Raw genomic sequence first — 20,391 nt, forward strand, 5'->3', positions numbered from 1 at the left:
GGAACAGGCCCACAGCCCACACTCTGAGAAAATACGAAGATGACTTTCGCAAGAGATTGTAAACAAATGGTTCAATCCAGAAAGCTGCTGAAAGCAGCTGCACTGGAAAGAAAGGAAGAGTACAGAAAAGGACCTCCCAAGAAATAAACCACACATGGATGTCTCTGAGTAGGCCCCCACTCAATATGAGGTGTAATTTCATTCACAACTTCAGGACATTTGAGACAGGCATCTCAACATTACTGGTGCCCAGCCACTGGCCTGATTTATTCACTGATTTAGCATGGGGGCTTCTAACTTCCCTTCAGATTGCATTCTTTTGTGTAAAAGCTTGCCTGCATAAATCTGAATCAGTAGAAAATATTCTGAAAATGCACGACCTTTCCACAACTACACTCTTGCTGAAGCATCCAATGGAAACTCACACTCTACAACCAAGTTTTTACAAACAAAGAGAAAAGTCCTTTGCTGTGAAACACCCAAACATTGTTCAGGCAGAAGAGGCAGACTCTATGCAGTCTTTTGGAGACCTCTTTTCACAACAGGTCCTGTACCTGAGCTTTCAGAGAAAAGCTGCTCATCCTGCAAATACGTAATTGCTTCCTTAGCACTCACCTGCTCTGGCCTCCACCAGGCAATTTGCACCAGAGTACAAGTACATTGAAGCTAATTACGTGAAAATATTCATGACCATCTGCCCATTAAACCCTCCCTGCCATCAGCTGCAGTCCAACACAGCTGCAGCTCAGCTGCTTTGGAGGAGTTGCACTTACAGCACTCGCAGAGACCGGAGCCCGTTGAAGGCGTGGACGGGGATGCACCGGAGCCTGTTGTAACTCAGGATGCTGCAGAAGGGGAGAGCACAGTCACAACTCTGTGTTGGCTTGGATTATTTCTCTACTAATTCAACCACAGAGAAGCATGGAAAGCCACATGCTTAAGCAACAAGATCTACACTAATTGCTCAACAGCTAAGATGGTGTTGGAAAAGCAATTAAAAAACTGTTATCAAAACTTGGGCTACTTACAGCGTTGATAACTGAGTCATGTTGCTGAAGGTGTGGTTGGCCAATACACTGATGCTGTTGTTGCTCAAATCACTGAAGAAACACACAGAGAAAATACAATTTACATGTATGAATTATGAAATATGCCTTTTTTTAAAAGATTACATAATATCTGCACAGCAAATGCTTGAAGAAATTGAAAAGTCACATATTATCAACTGGTGTATTTTCTGACCAATTTTGAATGAGCTTTAATGGAAAAGCACATCAGACTCCCCTAAAAAGCCTCAGGCTCAGACATATTAAGGCATATCTCCAGCATATAGCATTCAATGAAAAGAACAAATGAATAAATGATACAAATACTGCTGAATATTTACTGTTCCAACTTGCTTTGCAATATAATCTAGGCACCCCATTCCCATATGCTCTTCATATTGACAGCTACTAGAACAAAATTTCATTTTTCATTTTAAAAAGTCTTTTAGGCTCGACCAGAACATTTTGTTTTGTTATTGGTCTTCCTTGAAAAGCAAAATTAGAGATGTTTCCAAATAAAAAACACTCTTAAAACAAAGGATTCCAGTTTTTCCTCCATGTTGTTTTTGTCTGAGGTAGTCCAGCCCATTTGACTGGAGTATCTGCACAGCTGATTGCAACAGCATTTGAAAATTCCTGATAAATAGTTGAGGCAGGAAATGTCATTCCTTCGTATTTCAGGGAGCAATTTACAGAACAAAGCCTAGCTGTGTCTCTATCTGGATGACTGTTCACAGCAGAAACAGCTATGCAAATTGTCATTGCCTTAGCATTATAAATACTGCCTCATCTAGCACAAATTAATGTGTCTCCTCTGCTAATGACCTTTACAGATAAATCTGCCAAGTGAAACTGCAGCAGCCAGCGTGAGAGTTTCATCCTCTCGATGTCCTGCAGAGCAAGGGGCTTCTCAGGCACCTCACTCTTTATGAACATTTATTGGCAGCAGCGTCCACCGTGAAATTCTTTCCAAATTCAAATTACAGAAGGTTTTGGGGTTTGGTGTTTTCCACTCCCCCCCCCCCCAAATACTAATTATTTATGTTCCACCAACAGCATAGTGCAGAAAGAGTCATGCAATTTTCCTAACATTGAAACCACGTGCTTCTTACATCAGTGTCAGGTGTCTGAAGGCAGAGAGCCCCTTCGGCACAGCAGGCAGATGGTTTCCTTCCAAGTATCTGAAAAAAGTCAGATTTGACAATTACACAAACACATTAACAAGAACTCATGTCACTCAATCTGCACCATGAATGAGGACAATATAAAGGCAGTCACTAATGAAATTATCTTTGATTCATTGCTTTGAAACTCCAACAGTTTTTACTTTATAAATTAATTACCCCACATGCAAAGCATGACAGCACCTTATTGATTTACTTTATTGTAAAAGGCAGTATATATGCAAAAAATCGTAGTCATGTTAGACAGTATCTCCATTGTAAGCCCCCCCTACAGTTTCCCTTTCCTAATCCCACCTTTCCCTTTTACCCTATGTCCTATTACCCCCAGTGTATTCCCAATCCCTTTTTTCACCCATGGTTTCCCTCACAAAACCATGCTTTTGCCAATTGTTTCCCCAAAAATCCCTTTCCAATGCCGAGTGGGGGATGAAAAGGGGGAGGGAAGAAGTTAAACCCTCTCCTGCCTCAGTTTCCCCACAAAGCATGCTCAGAGTTCTGTCTCCCTTCTGTCAGCCCTAAGATGTTCCAGAGAATCTGTTTGGACATTTAAAGACTCAGGAGGGTGGCTTGTTTTGTTTTGAAACTGTTCTTGTTATGTTTATCCAGTTGTTTTCATTCTCCTTTTATTAAAATAAAACGGGTGAGGTGTTGGGGTCCCTCCCCTGCCGTGTAGCCCTGGGAGAGGGGCCCTGAGGGCACAGACACGGGGCTTCCCTGCCCCTGCTCAGCCTCGTTCCCATTGGTTGGTTTGTGTTCCCTGCGCGGGCAGAAGGACCCTTGGCCCCGTGACTGGAACAGTTCCTGGGCAGAGCTCCGGCCATGCGGCTGGAGAAATAAACATCTCTCTGAAACAGCTATCAAGAATCTGTCTGTCCATATATATTTCCTTTCCACGGGACTCCTGGTTTGATATATGCGTGTTGCAGGATCCCCACTGCAACAAATGGTGGAGATTTGTGAGCAGAACGATCCCCGATCCCTAAGCGACTGATTTGTGTGAGTAAACCCTGGAAACTTTGGATTCCTCTTCTTGGTTTTGCTTTGCTATTCCATATCTAAACTATGGAGGAACCGTGGGAAGACTCTTGGCTCTCAGAGCCGCATATGGACATTTATCTTAAACTTAAAATGATTCTTGAACAACGATTTGTAAATTTTAGCTTGATTCAAGCTCAAAAAGAACTGAAACACTTCCTGGCATGGTTGTTTAAGAACTTTTTCTATGTTTCTTGGGATTTAATTATTACCAAGGGCTTTTGGAAAACCGTTTGGACACAGTTAATACTGGAGTCAAGATATATGCCGATGGAAGAATATTTTCGTGAATATTATTTAGTTACCGAGACTGTTGAGCAGTGTCAGCTGTGTCCTGGTGAAGGGAAGCGTGGCGCAGGGACCGTGCGGCCCAGGCCACGTGCGCCGAGCGCTCTGAGAGCAGCAGCGAGGCAGTTCCCGCGCGCGGGCGGAGCCACGCGAGCCGCAGCGTCGGCGGCGGAGCGAGGCGCGGCGGGACCCGGCGGTGCCTGCCCGGTCCTGTGCAGCGCGTGGTGGAGCGAGCCCCGTGAACGCCCGACCGAGAGAGGCGGCGCGCGGGCGGCGGCTGGCGGTGGTGGCGGTGGAACGGAGCCGCGCCCAGCCGAGACGCGCGCTGGAGCGGGGCGCGGGGGAGTCCTCGCTCGGGGGCCCGGCCGAGACGTGGGTGCAGCGCCCGACAGCGGCAGCGAAGCTGCGACCAGAGGAGGCGACGCACGGAGAACTGAGCGGCGTGGCCCGGCCCGGCCCGCGCAGCCCCGAACGCGACCCCGGGAAGAGCGCGCAGGCACCAGCAGCCCCGACAATTCCAACACGGGAGCGACCGAAGGAGAGAGCAAAGACGCAGCGAGACAGAAAACAGCAGCCACTCGAAAAAAGGAAAAGATCATAGCAACTAAGACCTTAGGGATAGTAAAATGGTATAATGTTAAGCAAAATTATGGTTTTATAACAAGGTATGACAACCAGCAAGACATATTTGTGCATAGAACTGCTATTAAAAAGAATAACCCTGAAAAATGGATCCCAAGCTTGGGAGATGGAGAAGTGGTGGAATTTAATATTGTACTAGGGAGAAAAGGGTTACAAGCATCGCAGGTCACTGGGCCTGATGGTGTTCCTGTAAAAGGCAGTATATATGCAAAAAATCGTAGTCATGTTAGACAGTATCTCCATTGTAAGCCCCCCCTACAGTTTCCCTTTCCTAATCCCACCTTTCCCTTTTACCCTATGTCCTATTACCCCCAGTGTATTCCCAATCCCTTTTTTCACCCATGGTTTCCCTCACAAAACCATGCTTTTGCCAATTGTTTCCCCAAAAATCCCTTTCCAATGCCGAGTGGGGGATGAAAAGGGGGAGGGAAGAAGTTAAACCCTCTCCTGCCTCAGTTTCCCCACAAAGCATGCTCAGAGTTCTGTCTCCCTTCTGTCAGCCCTAAGATGTTCCAGAGAATCTGTTTGGACATTTAAAGACTCAGGAGGGTGGCTTGTTTTGTTTTGAAACTGTTCTTGTTATGTTTATCCAGTTGTTTTCATTCTCCTTTTATTAAAATAAAACGGGTGAGGTGTTGGGGTCCCTCCCCTGCCGTGTAGCCCTGGGAGAGGGGCCCTGAGGGCACAGACACGGGGTTTCCTGCCCCTGCTCAGCCTCGTTCCCATTGGTTGGTTTGTGTTCCCTGCGCGGGCAGAAGGACCCTTGGCCCCGTGACTGGAACAGTTCCTGAGCAGAGCCCCGGCCGTGCGGCTGGAGAAATAAACATCTCTCTGAAACAGCTAGCAAGAATCAGTCTGTCCATATATATTTCCTTTCCACGGGACTCCTGGTTTGGTATATGCGTGTTGCAGGATCCCCACTGCAACACTTTATTTGTTTTAAGACTTGGAAGTGCATAAAGGATCTCTGGCCTACAGCAAACAGAAATGACCATTTGGTTCTTCTGTGACAGCAGCTGAAGAAGGGGAGAAAAATTGCATGGCTTGTGCCCTGAACTTAAAGTTACCTTTCCCAAGTCTCTCCAACAGTGCTGACTGCTCCCTGACCCTGTGAGGGAGGCTTTGCCTTGTGCATGTGAGCTCCTTGTACAGCCGAAATGGGAAGAGGAGCTGCACTCCCAGATCTCTGTGCTGCAAAAGGTCCCACTTATTCCAGCGCCAACACAAACATCCCCAAGTCTGGTGGCACATCCACCACAGCAATACACCCTCCTCACCTCTCTTTTTCACAGCACCCTGGTACAGGAGGAAAGCTCTGTATAAATTAAAGACCGAAGACCAAGCTCTCTTGGAACAGAGGTTTCTCCTACATGCACTACATATATTTAACAGCATGTCTTGTGTTTCCAGTGTGGCAGTTGTTTGAGACACCACGGGACCTGTCTCCATGCAGACACAGCCACAGCAGAGCTAAAGACTTTGGGGATAATCCTGAGTCCTCATACAGGCAAACAGTGCCACATTTTACAGTTTTTCTCCACTGAAGAAACATGGTCAGTGAGTAACTCAGCAAAAGCCCCTGAAAAACACAATACTTTGAAAAAGCTTGCCTACAAGAGAGCATGGGTACTCCAGTCTCCACAGCTGGCTTGCGGTAGCAATGGGATGTGGGTGTTCCCCTGTTTATTACAGTAAAATAGAGACAGAGCTGGAGGTTATTTTCCTTATCTTTTAGGTGGAGCTGCATCCCTGGAAGATACCAAAGTAATAAGGCTCCAATGGAAAGTGACTACTGTGGTACCATGGCACTGTCAGGATGTTTTCCCAGACATCCTCCAGAAGCAACATCTACCTGGGAAACAAATCCATCCTCTCAGAAAGCACTGTGGAGGAGGAAGCCATTCCTCCCTCCACAGGTGGGACAAAAGATGAAATTATATTTCCCTTCCTTATGTGATACTGCAAGGATTTTTCCTGCGGTAGACATGGGGCAATGCAATTGATATGGCATGTTTTGAAACATAATCAAGTGTAGCCAGGAAATGCAGCCCACAGACACCAGAACACTTAATGTGCTGCCTCTGCTGCTGAAAACAGAATCCGATAATCGTGTTAAGACTTTTTATTCCACACATACAATTTCCTTTTCTTTGGCAACAGGCCTCCTTATTCTGTACTTACTATACCAAACAACAACAATAATAGATTATTCCTGTGCTGTGTTCCTTCTCTACATTAACTGTAACAGCACAGAGATCCTTGTGTAAACTAAATCCAAGAAAATTTCCCCACAAACTTTATTTTTAAATCTTTCAAAAATAAAATCTATAAAAACTAACAGAATTTCTTCCATAATATATTTTATAGCTGGCATTATTCCCCCCCTGTCCCCACCTTTTGTTTCAGCATAATGACCTCTCACCATTTTCTGCTGCTTCAGATCTCTTTTCTACTGAACTCCAACTGAACTACTCCAGCCAGCCTCACCCCTTCTGCCTGTGCACGGGATCCCATCCTGCAGTTACCCCAGAGCATGCGGTGGAGCTCACCTAACTCCTGCCAGGATTAGGCTGGACGAGGTGGGAATGCCAGCTTCTGGCTTTTTAACCAAAAGAAGTTACTTTCTCAATTAAAAAACCCTACTGAACTAATGAATCTCTCCCCTGACAACGATCACAAGCATGGAGTGAGAGAGTTGCAGAGCCAGCAAAGCAGGGACAGAGTATCACTAACCAGAGCATGGGTTAGCTGTGCCACACTTACACCTCCCATGGATATCCATATTCAGCAAGTGGAAAGTCACTTTTTTAGCCAGATTTTGGCTAAATTTGTTATAAATGATCGTGAAAACGGAGTTCCTTGGTAATTTCACACCCTAAATTGTTATGTAGGAGATCCTCAGAATTTAGACACGCATGTTATATTTTAAACAGGGCAAACCACATCTCTTTCCCCCAGTCATGGTCTGCTGTGGATGCAGCAAGATGCTGGGAGTCTGTGCCTTCCCCTTTATCACAGAAAATCACAAATCTCAAACCCATGCAAGAGGGCAGGTTAAGGTCTAGTCTTTATTCTGAATGTAAAATCCCAAGGATTTCTAAAGGAAATCAAAAGCAGGTTATGTATTATGTATTTGGAAGTTATATATGATTTTAGTTTAGGAAAGGAGACTCTTGCAATATGCTGAATTCTTCAGGAACATATTTTCAGGATATTTTCTTGTTGATCTCAATATGAAACAGCCTGCAATTTAAACAAACTGATGGTGGTGAGCCAAAGTTTTTCCCTACTCTTTTGCTTTCTGGGGCAATCAAAAGTCAAGGGTGCACATTTTAATTCAGTGCTTTATGACTCAGACTAACATAGACATGCAGACCCCTGGAGTTAAACTCCTACAGAAGATCTGCTTTGAATAGCTCTGGATTTGCACTGCAGCAATTTGATGGTTATATAAATGTGCTAGCAGAAAACTGCAATACTCATACCAGTGCTATAGTTTCTGAATAAACACAATTTAACTCTGAAAAAGTACTGATAAGACACTTTTCATGCATCCATAAGAACAATCTGCCACTGTTAAACCTCTCACCCCATTATCCAAGGCATGGCAGCATTTTCTAAGCTGAAGGCATTCATTCTGAAAGTACATTTAAGCGCAGGGAATTTGAAATAACCAAGGCTGTTAGGGCATAAGAGCTTGCCAAGAATCAGGAGGATCTGGGATGCTAGATTTGAGACAAACAACTGCAGCAGAGGAGGTGCCTCTGTCAGAGCTGGGGGTGCAGGGGCAGCCCCTCCCCACATTGCTGGGCTCAGCAGGATGGATGGGGGCTGCAAGAGGCCTAGAATCTGGACATGGTGAATAAAAGAATTATTCCTGAGGGTGAATGGGCAGAGACACAAAACTTTTGTGTATTTATGTATACACATATATAAATAAAAACCCACAGATGAAGCTACAGATACCCTGCCAAAAAAACCCCTCAAGACATCCATAAAAGAGTGAATGTGGAGGGAAGATTAAATTTTTAATTCTTTTCGGTCTTTAGCCAAAGGAATATGATGTCCATGGTGTCTGGTATGCAAAGAAATTCTGGTATGAATGAAGAAAAATATATGTCTAATTTTAATTCTGAGAATCAAGTTATTAATATACAGAGTCAAGACTGAGTGTCAGTTCCCTTAAAATAGACAATGACTGCTATCCAAAACAACCTAATTTGCTTCCTAAGGTCTCCAGGCTCTTGTTTAAATATCAGAATGGAGGTTTTTGGTTTTTTATTTTACTCTGGGAATGCTGCTGAGAATCCTCAAGTCTCAAAAATGACTTGTAACCAACAAGCAATTACCAAAGCAAAAACTGAAAAAAAAAAACCAAACCAAAAAACCCCAAAATCTGTTTTCAGCTCTCAAAGAAAGCCACTGCCTTCCTACCTGGAAAGGTTTCTTCTAGAACATGGCCAGGGTGGCTGGCACTGTGGGACAGGGCCTGCAGCAGCCCCAGGGTTCATCCAGCACCTTCCACACACACCAACATTGCATATAAAAAATTTAAAACTATGCATAAAAGATGACAGCTGCTCTTTTTCCAACGTGTCTATTTTTATACTGAAACCACTTGGATTGGAGGTGATATAACCAGCACAAGGTGCCAGAGCATCGTGTAACAATTTGAATCACTTGGAATCCTTTTTGTACTGAGATGTCAATTCAGCCATAAAGTCAAGCTCAGTGGCAATCTGTGCTAAGAGGAGAAACTGGAGAGAGAAATCAGTTCTCAGGCAGTAATTGAAAAGGCACAAAACCTTTCCTTTAAATATTCCACAAAGAATGTTACATTACAAAAAAAAAGATACTTGGCAATTTTATGTAGCTCTAAAATTAAGTTACACTCTAAAATTTTTCATGTCCATACCCAATATCCTAAAATTTTGAGTCAAATTTCATTTCCTAAAAATGGTGGTCTAGAAAAGAATTGGATTGTGAAAGATGAAGCATCAACAAAACATGAATTTTAAGAGCTTCAATACAGTTTCTTGAGAGGAAACAAAAATCAAGTGTGGACTTAGGTTCAAATATGAATCTTGAGCTTTCTTAAGCTTTGGCAAATTTGGACTTTGGATTTTGCTGTATTTGTACATCAGACCACAACCTCCATGTCTGACACAGAGACACATGGCTGTGTTTGAGAGAAAGTTAAACCTTTAGTCTCTGCTAGTGCTAATGTCACCTTTGTGATATGTAGTCAAACTTTACCGGTCACTGAACACGTTATTTGATAGTATTGATATTATTTACTTTTTCTAAACTATCAGGTTTGAAGTGCAGATTAATTCCTCTATTTCACCTGTAACTAAAATATCCTCTACAGAACTCTCCCTTCTCTCAACAGGAGAATCCCCCTCTATAGAAAATGAAGCAGGACCAAGTAAGCCTAAGCTTTGGCCTAATTGTTTCTCTCCTTTATTATCAAAGGAAAATTCACTGACGCCTGTGCTGAGGGTCAGTGTGTAGAACAGCGTGAATTGCCAGACAAGCAAGAGCATTTGCATTCTCAAGCAGATGATTTTCATCAGATATCTCCTTCCACAGTTTTCCTTTGATCAGCAGCAATACAGGCAAACTGAATAATGGTGCTAAACTGCTACAATATTCCACACATAAATATGCTTTGGGCTTATTTATGGCATCGATTTGCACGGCCCAGGTACAAGCCACTGTTTTTAGTCACAAGTCTAAGGAAATCACAAGTGCCTTGGAACTGGAAAAGGGGGTTGGGATTGGTGGTAAATACCTCCAAGTAAATGTGAAAACTGATGTGTCAAATGCACGAACAGACCAGGCAGAACAAGAAACAGAAATGGGAGAGAAAAGGTTTGTGAGGAGAGAAAAAGAAATGGCAAAAGTAATGCAAATATTAGCATGCATTAATATAAATGGAAGGAAAATAATCGCTAACGATGATGTATGGATGCAGGTTTCCCTAACAATCCCACCAGTGCTATCCTATAGCTCAGTGCCATGACAACATTTGGAGTCTAGAGATGACATGATTGGTACACATTTATTCTAAAACACACACGCTCATTATGTTACAGCTTGTGCACACGCTGTCCACATAATTGCCTCCAATGTTTTTCCCCAGTGCAAAATGTTATTTGCTGTAGGTCCATAAAAGCAGCTGGATGCTGTCAGATAAGACTTTATTAGAAATAGACTATACTTTTGTGAATAAAAGAAAAAATCTAGTGTTCACACACTGAGGTAATACATAAAAGGAGAAAGAGCATGGGAAACTTAGTTCAAACAGATTAAGGGAAAAAAAAATTGAAGAAAAGGAAAGCCTAAAACACTAAGCAGCAGCAAGGCTAAGTTCCAAACTAGCTCATTGCATGAACATTTTACTTCTGAACATCTGGAGTAGAAAATGGAGTATGTTCAAAAAATCCAAGGTTTCTCCTCAGGGCAAGCAAACAGTGGGAAAAAAATGTAGGCAGGATGTAAATATACAGTGAAGGAACATCCAGTGAAGGAATTTGCAAGAAACAACATAATATTTTCCTATCCCAAGAAGCTGGAAGAAAACTTGCCCATGATGACGGGGTTTTCTGAAGGAAAAGCTGGGAAATAGAAATGTCTTGCATCATCATTCCTCTAAAAAGCCAGGACACTTAGTGATCTTTTCAATTCTGTTCTAGATGGAAGCCTTCCCTGCCACGGTAATCCCTGCTCCCAAGAGTGGTACAAACAAAACACAGGGATGTCTCCTATCATTCCAAGCTCTAAACGTGAAGAAGATAATGGTTTTCACATGTCTTGTATACATATACATCCAAACCAGAAACTCAGAATGAACAGGGGAAGGAGAGAGTCTGTGTCTCCAGTCCACTCTGCAATAAAACTTCGCTGGGGATCTTTTTTGCTGAGTGTAGGTACAGTGAAATTTGACCCAGAAAGGGTAACATTTCCCCTATGTGCCTGTGCAAGAGATATCCTCATTTTTGCACATTGCTATTTAATACCTGTTACAAGGAAAGGATTCCTGGTTTAAGACTATTTTAGGACCTCTAAAAGAATTCAAAGGGACTTCTGAGAAGGCTATGTTCAGCCACAACAGAGTGGTTTAAGTAGGTACGTGGCAGCTCTTTTTCTTAAACCACGTTGCACAAAAGCACTGCAGTTTAATAAAAAGCACTGCAACCAATGTGCCTGGCAGATGAGTATGTCAGCAGTGGGAGGTTGTAAATGTCAGACTGGTGCATTCATAAAAATTGCACTGAAATGCTCCCGTGCATCCTGTCACTGCTCAAGCCTCCTGCAGCAAGGGAGCTGTGGGATACAGGGACAAGAGGCTCTGCATGTCCTTGTCATCTCCTTGGCACTCATCACTGTGGGCTTGGGCAATTGAGCAAGGCAGGTCTCTTTCACCCTGTGCCCAGGTTGAAATTGGGTTGGGTTCCCTCTGCCAGGTTCTAGCTGTCCTCAAGGTGAGGCAAGAGGCTGGGTTCCACAGGAGATGCTGCTTATCAGAGTAACAATGGCAATTCTCACACAGAACAATAAAAATGTGTAGGTTCACACTGGTAACTTGTAACCTGCATGATATAGCAGGTTATGGGCAACATCTCTACCTCAATCTGGAAGCAGAAGAAAGGCAAGTAAGACTGATTATTTTTTATTTACTTATTTCATTCTTTTCACAGTTTCCACAAACACATGAAATTTCATGCTCCAGTACCTGCAACCCATCTTTTGGTGTAGATACAAATAAGGAGTTCAGTTTGTGTTGGTTGAGAGGAGAATGAGATCAGGATTGAATTTTGAGACAGCTGGGACAGATTCAAAGGTTATATTTGCAGAATATGAAATATTCAGAGCCAGGCAGTCCATGGCTGTCTGTGTTCTGCTGACACATTTCTGGATGGAAAGCAGAAAGCTGAACTAGAGCTTTGCACAGCCAAAAGGCTCCTACTGAAGAAGAGAGTCACGTAAACTCCTATGAACTCAAATTGCTCAGTTCCAGGCTATTGCCTCATTTGCCAAGAAATGGTTAAGAAATACAGCCGTTTTTAAGAATGTGAGATTAATTTTACTCTTTTTGTGAAAGCTATGTCGTCAGTGTATCAGATAGTATCAGTAAAACTCAATATGCAAAATTTAAACATAAAAATTCCTCAGCGTGGCAATGGAAATCAAAGTTACATCTGTGATATCTTACTGTTGGCAAGTTACATTTGAAAGCAATGAAACCTGAACAAAAGCAGAGCAGGGATGACCTTGCAGACTTCTTAACACTGATGGCAGTACATAAGGGAATCCAGCCCAGGAACTGGCTTTTAATTCAATTCACTATTAACCACACCCCGGTCAAAGGTGTTTCAAGGATGTATTCATTAATGCAAAATTTCCATGCTGAGGTGCCACAGGCACTTCCAGTACCCTTCTCATTCAGCAACAAAGCCTTGCATTGACTACAACACTGGTAAAACCAGTGTAAACCCCATTCTCCCCCTGTGAAGGGTGTAAAAATAATAGTAGATATGAGAAAATAGCAGAATCAGGTTTTAGTTCATTGTAAAATTCACCAAACATACCAATGAACTCAACCAATTATTTTCACATAGAAATGTTGATGAGATTGTAACAAGTTTCAGTAATGACTCACCTGGGATAGATTTAAGTAAGGGCCTAAAGGGGAAAAGCTCAGTATTTCTACTGCCAACTGCTTAAGCCAAGCAGTTCCACCAGTGTTTTTTCTTTCCATGGAAAGAAAATCCACTATAAAGTCCTAGTGAGGCATAGATGAAAAGACAACTAGAAAGATGGTTCTCAACTAGGATGAATTTACTTTACAATATAATCTAATTGTCTGTTATTTTAGCCATTTCATGAGGTTTGGAGAAAAGAATTCCTTGTTTCCACCACCAGCTTTCTTTTCCCCTTTTTTTAATCTCCTCAGAGGATAATCAGCTCACAGCTGCATAACTCAGGAACATATTTTCATCATCCCTTCAAACTGCCTGTTGTGATCTTGGGCTCTCACAGAAGCACTACAGGATTATTTGATACTAATATATGCATTTGTTCCTACACCCAGAATTAATGGGTACAAGGACAGATAAACTCTGTTCCCATTACAGAGCGATTTATTCAGTCAAGGGACAAATAAGAAGAAGAATAATGGTTAGAACATACTGGAAACACCAAAGCACAGATGACTAAAGTCAAAGGCAAGCCCCCCATGGACCTACAAAGGCTCACTACGATGCAGTTTCATGAAGTTCTTGAGAGAGGGGATATGTAAAAGGTAACTTACAGCTCAGTCACGTCCTTGGGAATTCCCCTGGGCAGCATCCGCAGCCCTTTGTTGCTGCAGCGAACCACCGAGTCCACACAGGTACACTGGGAAGGACAAGGAGGGGAAAGCAAGCAGCTGCTTTCATCATTGCCTGTACAGGGAGAGAAGCAGAGTGTGAGGAAATCAGCATTCCAGCCTAAGGCATGCACTCTGAAGATATCTGGTGACAAGGACCAGAGAAGGGAACCCCTGAATCCAGAGTAACCATCGCAGCACTTTAAACTAGATCCAATGCTTTGGATCACCCTGCCTTCATGCAAGTTCTTTAGGCAACATGAACAGTTCATACACTGAATAGAAATATTTTTAATTTTTTTTTTTTCCTAAGGAGAATCTACTTTGCAATTCTGCAAATTACAGTGCAATCAGTTGTATGAATCCCAAATGGTCCCCCCACCCACAATGTGCAGCTGAAATGGAGAACTCAACCAGCACATTGCCCTTAAATTCACCTAGACAGGTGATATTCACTATCTACTCGCCTTTTGAAAGACTTTTTTAAAATTCAGCTTTTAGATGTCTATTTTTTTACTTTCTAAAGTCAGCCTGGCACTTTGTTTATGATCTGAATTGTAAAGCCTCATTGTTTTTAACAACGATAACCAGGCAAACAACAAACTGAAGCAGCACACTTCCAACTTCTGGCAATCCATCTGTGCACACATAAAAAAATCAACTTTCTCCAAAAATGGTTTCAAAGGTCCATAAACAGCAGATTAAATCTTGTAATTGAAGAACAATAGGGTTTCTGCAGTAGAAACCAGCACTTTGAAGCTAAGAACATTAAAGCATGGATTTTCCCCAAAAGCAACAGGCTTTGCAAAACATAAGGCACATGCCTGCAGCAGGATCACGATGTATGCGAAAGGAAACACTTAGTGGCACATTCTCTGGATGACAGGGAGGGGAACCACTCAACTGCGTGTGAGCACAGGCAGCCTGAGCTGCCCGGCACAGAGACCCAGAGCTCCCAGCCTGCTGTCATTATGTGCTGCCTGCTCCTTCCTTTTAACTGATGCAAGGACTAATTGAGACAGATCTGTTTCTTTCTTCTCTCTGCTGGAGGCACCCATGAGCATTGAGATTAAAGAAAAAGACTGGAAGTCCTGGTACAAGATAACAGAATTACCCCTGACTGTATGGGTAGGAATCATTTGCATTCAGAGGGCTGGGGAGGCACCACCAGACTACAGAAGAACAGAAGATTTTTTTTCTTTTCTTCCCTGCTGAGTTTAATGACTGGAAACAAAATTCAAAGTCCTTCATAAACCTGCAGAAAGAGCATGTTTTTTTCAGCATATTTAACTTTCCCTCTGTGTTCACACCCTGCCACCACCTACTTTCCGTTTGCCTCGACTGCAAGTTACTGCCTGACAGAGAAAGCTCCCAACTGTGGAATGACATTTTGTGCACCAGGATTCTTCTCTTCTCCCAAGTGTGGAATGTCATTCTGTGGACCAGGATTTTGGTTGGTTTTGGTTTCTTTTTTTTCTCTCAAATTAAAAGTGAATTATTCTTTTATGACTAAACTTGGGTCTCTTGAGCTCTGAGCTCAAGAACCTGGGCCTGTTGCCAGATTGCTTGACTAGGACAGCAATTAATTTTTACTCTAAGTAGGGAACCTCTATCACTCTTATTGTCTCCTCAGAGGTATGACTAACTGCACCTCCAGCCTATCTGGTCTTAACAAGCTGCAAGTCAAGTTAGCAGGGCATTCACTAGGCAATTTTCTCCTTACTATTTTCTCTAAAATCTGCTTGCTCACAAGACAAAAACTACCTGGAGGATGAAAGAAATGTCAGGGTATTTTATTCTAAAACTTTATAGACCCAACAAAGCATGAAGCATCACTGAGTCATTTCAAATAATATCTAAGTGTTTTTTTATTTCCCTGTATTCACCTTTTACTAGTGACCCTGAGCAGTATCCAAATCTAAAAAAGTTTTCAAGCCCACTGGCTTTAGAGTGTTAACTAAGAGTGTGAATAAGGAAGTGGGAGGAAGGCCCATGATTACACCAGGATTAGACAAAGCAGAGCATTTGTCTATAGTAAATTAATTCTTGTATTTAGGTGTTGACTGTAGAAATTCAGACCCTGGAAATCAAGAATAAAAATAAAGTACTGATAGAGAACAATGATCTCCAGCTTTAGGTGGCTGCCTTTTTTATCACTAAAGCAAAATGTTTGCTATGCAGCACTGCTTGGTAGGGAGGGACCTTCTCACAGAGGTGCCAACATTACCACAAGTGCCAAATCAATTTGGGTTTTCTTACCATCACAGGTGAAGTCCTGGACATCTACATCTTGGATTGGAATATCCTTTAAGAAAAAGGGTTTCAAGCAGCGTGGGTTTCCACTGACAATTCTCTTCTTCCTCAGCCATTTCCCCAGCCAGGCCAAATGGCAGTTACAATTAAAAGAGTTAGCCAGCAAATTACTGAAAGGGAACACAACATGATTCCATTACACAAGAACATACAGAAATACTGCAATAACTACAGAAAGATGAGGGGCTCCAAGTCCAGGCTCTTTCCTGTGTTCTGTTCCTGTGAGATCCCTCCTCCATTCTGCAGATCTGGGAAGTTCTATGCAGGTTTTTTACTAGGGCTGGGATTGCAATTAAAATATATATAGTTATGCATATATAGACATATGTTTATAAACCAAAGTGCTAACAGTTATTATTTAGACATACTTGCATCACTACTGGGGCTGGATTTATAGTGGAATTCAATCCAAGCTACATCTCACACCCAAGTCTAAACTCACCTCACAAACTGCACCCATGTGTGCATGATCTTCAACATGATCATGTACTTGTCCCAGCACACTCATGCTCTCCCCTTGCCTCTGTTCCAGCCCATACAAATCAGTGCCAGGAGGGAGCCACTGGCAAGCTGAATTTGGGTTTCCTGACTTTCATCTTGAGCCACTTATGAAGTTTTCTCAGGTCTGGATATCTGTAGTGAAAAGCATCTGCTCTGCTGCCTTGTGAACTTTGTGGGGTCTGCTTCAAATCTTGCTCCAGCTCCTGAAATATCTTCCATACAGAGCTGCAGCCTAGGCATGGTACTGTGGTGTGCAGCCCCCAAAGCAATCATCTGACAGCCTCCACGGGAGGGATGGATCCCTAAAACAGCCTGGCTTAGCAGCTCTTTCCCAGCTGAAGTTCAGATGAAGGAAAAAGGCTGATATCCCTGGTAAAAAGGGAGAGCTGATTGTGTTATGCACAGAGACAGGGAGAATCAACAGCCTCAGTCTGAGGTTGCCTCATGGAAGAAAAATGAGCTGTCAGGGTCTGTGTATGGAAAACGAAGTATCTAAACTAATATTGATGGAATTTTCACATCATGTGTGAATGTGTGCAAGAGTTAATACTTTGGTAGCACAGAAAGATGAAAATGAAATTTCTTTAAATCATAGCACATCTTTTAAGACAAGAAATTTGAAGGCAAGAAAAGGGCACTTCAAGTGCAGATGTAGTACCTGAAGTAGCTAGTAAGTCTTCACTTGCAACATGCTTTCACAAACCTAAACATGCAGTCAAAATCACATTAGGACTTCAGCCAAATAATTCCTACAGAAAACAATAGTACTGAGGACAAAAACACATGGCACAATTGAGGTGTGGCAGTTAGAAAGCAAACCCAAAGCAACTCCTAAAGCCTGTAGGTTCTAGGCCAACATCACATAGCCACAGTATGATTTACAGCTGCTCTCAGCACTGCAGAACAGCCTCCTTCAATCACTGCTCTGCCCTGCAGCTCTGGGGTTAATCCCATGTGGATCTAACAAAGGCTTATGGACATTGCACAGAGAGGAAAACTGAGGGGAGCAGAAAACTCAGCATAATGTTATAAAAACACTCCACCTGCTTCACACTAAGATTCAAAGGCAAGGCTAACGCTGCAGAAAGGTGAGAAAACCAACAGGTTACACAAGAGCTTTCAGACAGAAGGTGCAAAAGAGCACTGAAAGCAATACTCTAATTCTAGCTGCTTTCCTTCTGAATTGTTTTCCATTTTCTTTAATCCATAATGGCACCACATGCAGGATGCTTTGTATATTTTCCACACTGATACACTTTGGCATGAGCAGTGCCTAAACCAAATGTCTAAACCGCCGACGCTGAGTGAGCCAGTGCTTCAAAGGCCATTTGTTCCACTGATGGGAGTGAGTGAGATCATATTCACAGAACTACTTCCATGACACAAATCCTCAGAATTAAATAATCCACAATTGGAAACAAACAGCAGGTGTGTATAATCAGGTTTCTGGAAAACCAGCAGCTCTGAGGGTGAAGGACATTTTGCACATCTAGAGAGCATCTTACCAAGATGTACCAAAAACTTTCACAAACATTCAATCTACAAAATGCTCCATATCAAAAACTAGTAATTATCCCTGTCCAGAGAGGAGAGATTGTTTTGACTTAATGTGCCACTGCTCACTAGCTGAGCAGCAGTAACTATCCTCCTTTTCCTCTTGGCAAACACAGGTTAACATATGATGTAAAATTATTGGAATCTTTAGTTTAGAAGTGGGATTATGCTTTTTCTTAGGGAGTAAGAAAGAAATAGGTTGTTACAGATAAAATTAATAAATAAACAAATCTACCATTTAGAAATTCGAATCACTCCAGGCAAAAAAAAAGGGCAAATTTATCTTGTCAGCAATTCCACACATCCTTCTTCTACTTTAGCAAGATCTAGATTTTATCCTTTTCCAACTGCAGAGTAGTGATTTTTAGCTTTAATGCAGTATGAAGCTCACACATGTTCCTACATACAGGCTCTTTCCATGCTAAGACTGTGAGAGAAATGTAAGATGAAGGCTATCCTTAAAGTATCACATAGGTAAAGAGATTCCCTACTTGGCCTGAAATGGAATTGAAAGTCTGGAAAGGCTAATTATATGCCAAAGCTTTACTGTGGAATCTGACTATTCAAGTGGAGTTCTCAAATCAGAAACAGTAATGTTGGGCAGAAAAATTGATGTGAAAACTCATCATTAATAATCAGAGTTCCTACACATACAATAGTGATTTACCCACTCAGACAGAAATACAGCAATCAAACTTTTAGCAGAGATTTTGTACTAACATTAAATTCAGAAGTGTTTACTCAAGGACATAGACATATCTTAAAAATCAAGGGGAAATAGAAGTCTGGAAGAATGAAATATGCATATCCTACTACAAGTGCCTCTTCAAAATTGCAAAGAAGTCATAGAATATTAACTATTTAAATGGATTCCAATGACCTGTTAGAAAAACATGCTGAAACACATCCGGATGTTTTTGAAATTAGGTTGAAAATATATTCTGGAATTCAGGGTAAGTTTATACAAGAATAGTTACATGTCGTTCTGGCATTAGCTTCATGCAGTTATTTTAATAATAATCCATGGAAAAGCAGTTCTGCTTGCAAATATGTCCCCATGACTGTGTAAGGACTGAAAGACATGACTGAGTTCTCGGTGTGACAAAGTGCAAGCCACTTCAAATTAAGATGCTACAGTGCCTAGTTTGACCAGTAACAAATAAAAAATTGTTATTTTTTCTACAAAATAGATATTGTTCCTCTATTGAAAATCACTAGTCGGAGTATTATCTTCAGAGCTGTCCATGTTTTGAGAATATCAATGACACTGACTCACAAAGAGTAGAACAAAAGGAGCAATATTCTTTAGTGCTGTAAATATGCCAATATAAAAATGGAAATGGAACCTTGCATGAATTTTTGTGTCCCATTAATAGATGTAAAAGTAAAGCATTACAATACCCAATTAGCTCCCAAAGTGTGGGCTGAACAGGGAAAGCAGCCACACTATCTAACTTCAGTGGTGCTGCCATCCAATAAATCCACCTACAACAGAGCACTGCCAGGAAAGGAACACAGCTGAATTCTGCACTTATGTGTCAAAAATCACCCTGGCCTCAACCCAGTGTCTAAAGAAGTCAAAAATGCACCTTTTCTGTCTGTAGATCAAACACAGAATGAAAATGTGTCAAAGAACAAACTTTTCCACCAAGACACAGCTAGGAAACAACGGGATTATAAGTCAGTGCCAAAGCAATGCATTCTAATTAGCAGCAGCTTTAATTGTTCTCACTAGAAAGTGCAACAATCATTTTCCACAGATGAAAAAAGAAAATGGGCTTTTTCCTAACAAAATATGAAAAAGACAATTCTGTGAAAGCAAGGTAGGGGCTTTGCAGACTGATTCAGAGAGTCCTAGTACAAAGGGAGCCACAGAAGGAAGCATGGAGACAGCTGTGAGAGGAGCACAGTGACAACAAGCTTTCAGCAAGTGCCACTTGCTTTGACCAGAGACTTGAAAACAGTCAATAAAAATAATCTTCTTGTGTTTCTCTCTTTGTCCATCAATTTCAAGGAAACTCTTGGGACTACACAACATAAAAGGAAAGAAAATTCTGTGTTCCTTATGCTGCACGGAGCTAATGCCAAAATGATAACTGATTTGCTGGTGAAAAGTTGTAACAGCAAAGGGAAAGTGTGAGCAACAAAACAGCTGAGATTCAACACTTCTTTCTTTGCCCAAACATGATGGAGAGTGCTTTCCAATCCTGAAATGCAATAGCATTGAGAGTTTATTTTGACTGGACAATTAGGCTGTATTTTCATGACAGACATTTCCATCAACAGCAACAGCAGGGTCCCCTCTCACAGCTGGAAACAAAAGGCAGACTTTCTTTCCATATTTATCAGTCTGTACTTTATTAAAATGGACACCCTAAAAAAGCATTTAAAAGTATTTAAGAAGCATGAGAAATATTTCAAAGAATGATTGAGAAGTGTAAGAGAATTAAAAGAA

General features: G+C 41.9%; 1 protein-coding gene across 2 annotated transcripts in view; it reads right to left on the reverse strand.

The window, feature by feature from the left end:
• Positions 1-20,391, reverse strand: part of SLIT3 (slit guidance ligand 3) — a 486,134-nt gene that overhangs the window by 79,984 nt on the left and 385,759 nt on the right. For both annotated transcript variants that reach the window (XM_048319827.1, XM_048319828.1), the window contains 5 exons: positions 15,828-15,991; positions 13,512-13,644; positions 2,159-2,227; positions 1,029-1,100; positions 774-845 (listed from right to left, as the gene is read on the reverse strand). In XM_048319827.1, the coding sequence (XP_048175784.1) occupies positions 774-845; positions 1,029-1,100; positions 2,159-2,227; positions 13,512-13,644; positions 15,828-15,991 (510 nt within the window). The remainder of the gene's footprint in view (positions 1-773; positions 846-1,028; positions 1,101-2,158; positions 2,228-13,511; positions 13,645-15,827; positions 15,992-20,391) is intronic.

This window comes from Corvus hawaiiensis, chromosome 15 (assembly GCF_020740725.1).
Source record: "Corvus hawaiiensis isolate bCorHaw1 chromosome 15, bCorHaw1.pri.cur, whole genome shotgun sequence".
NCBI lineage: Eukaryota > Metazoa > Chordata > Aves > Passeriformes > Corvidae > Corvus > Corvus hawaiiensis.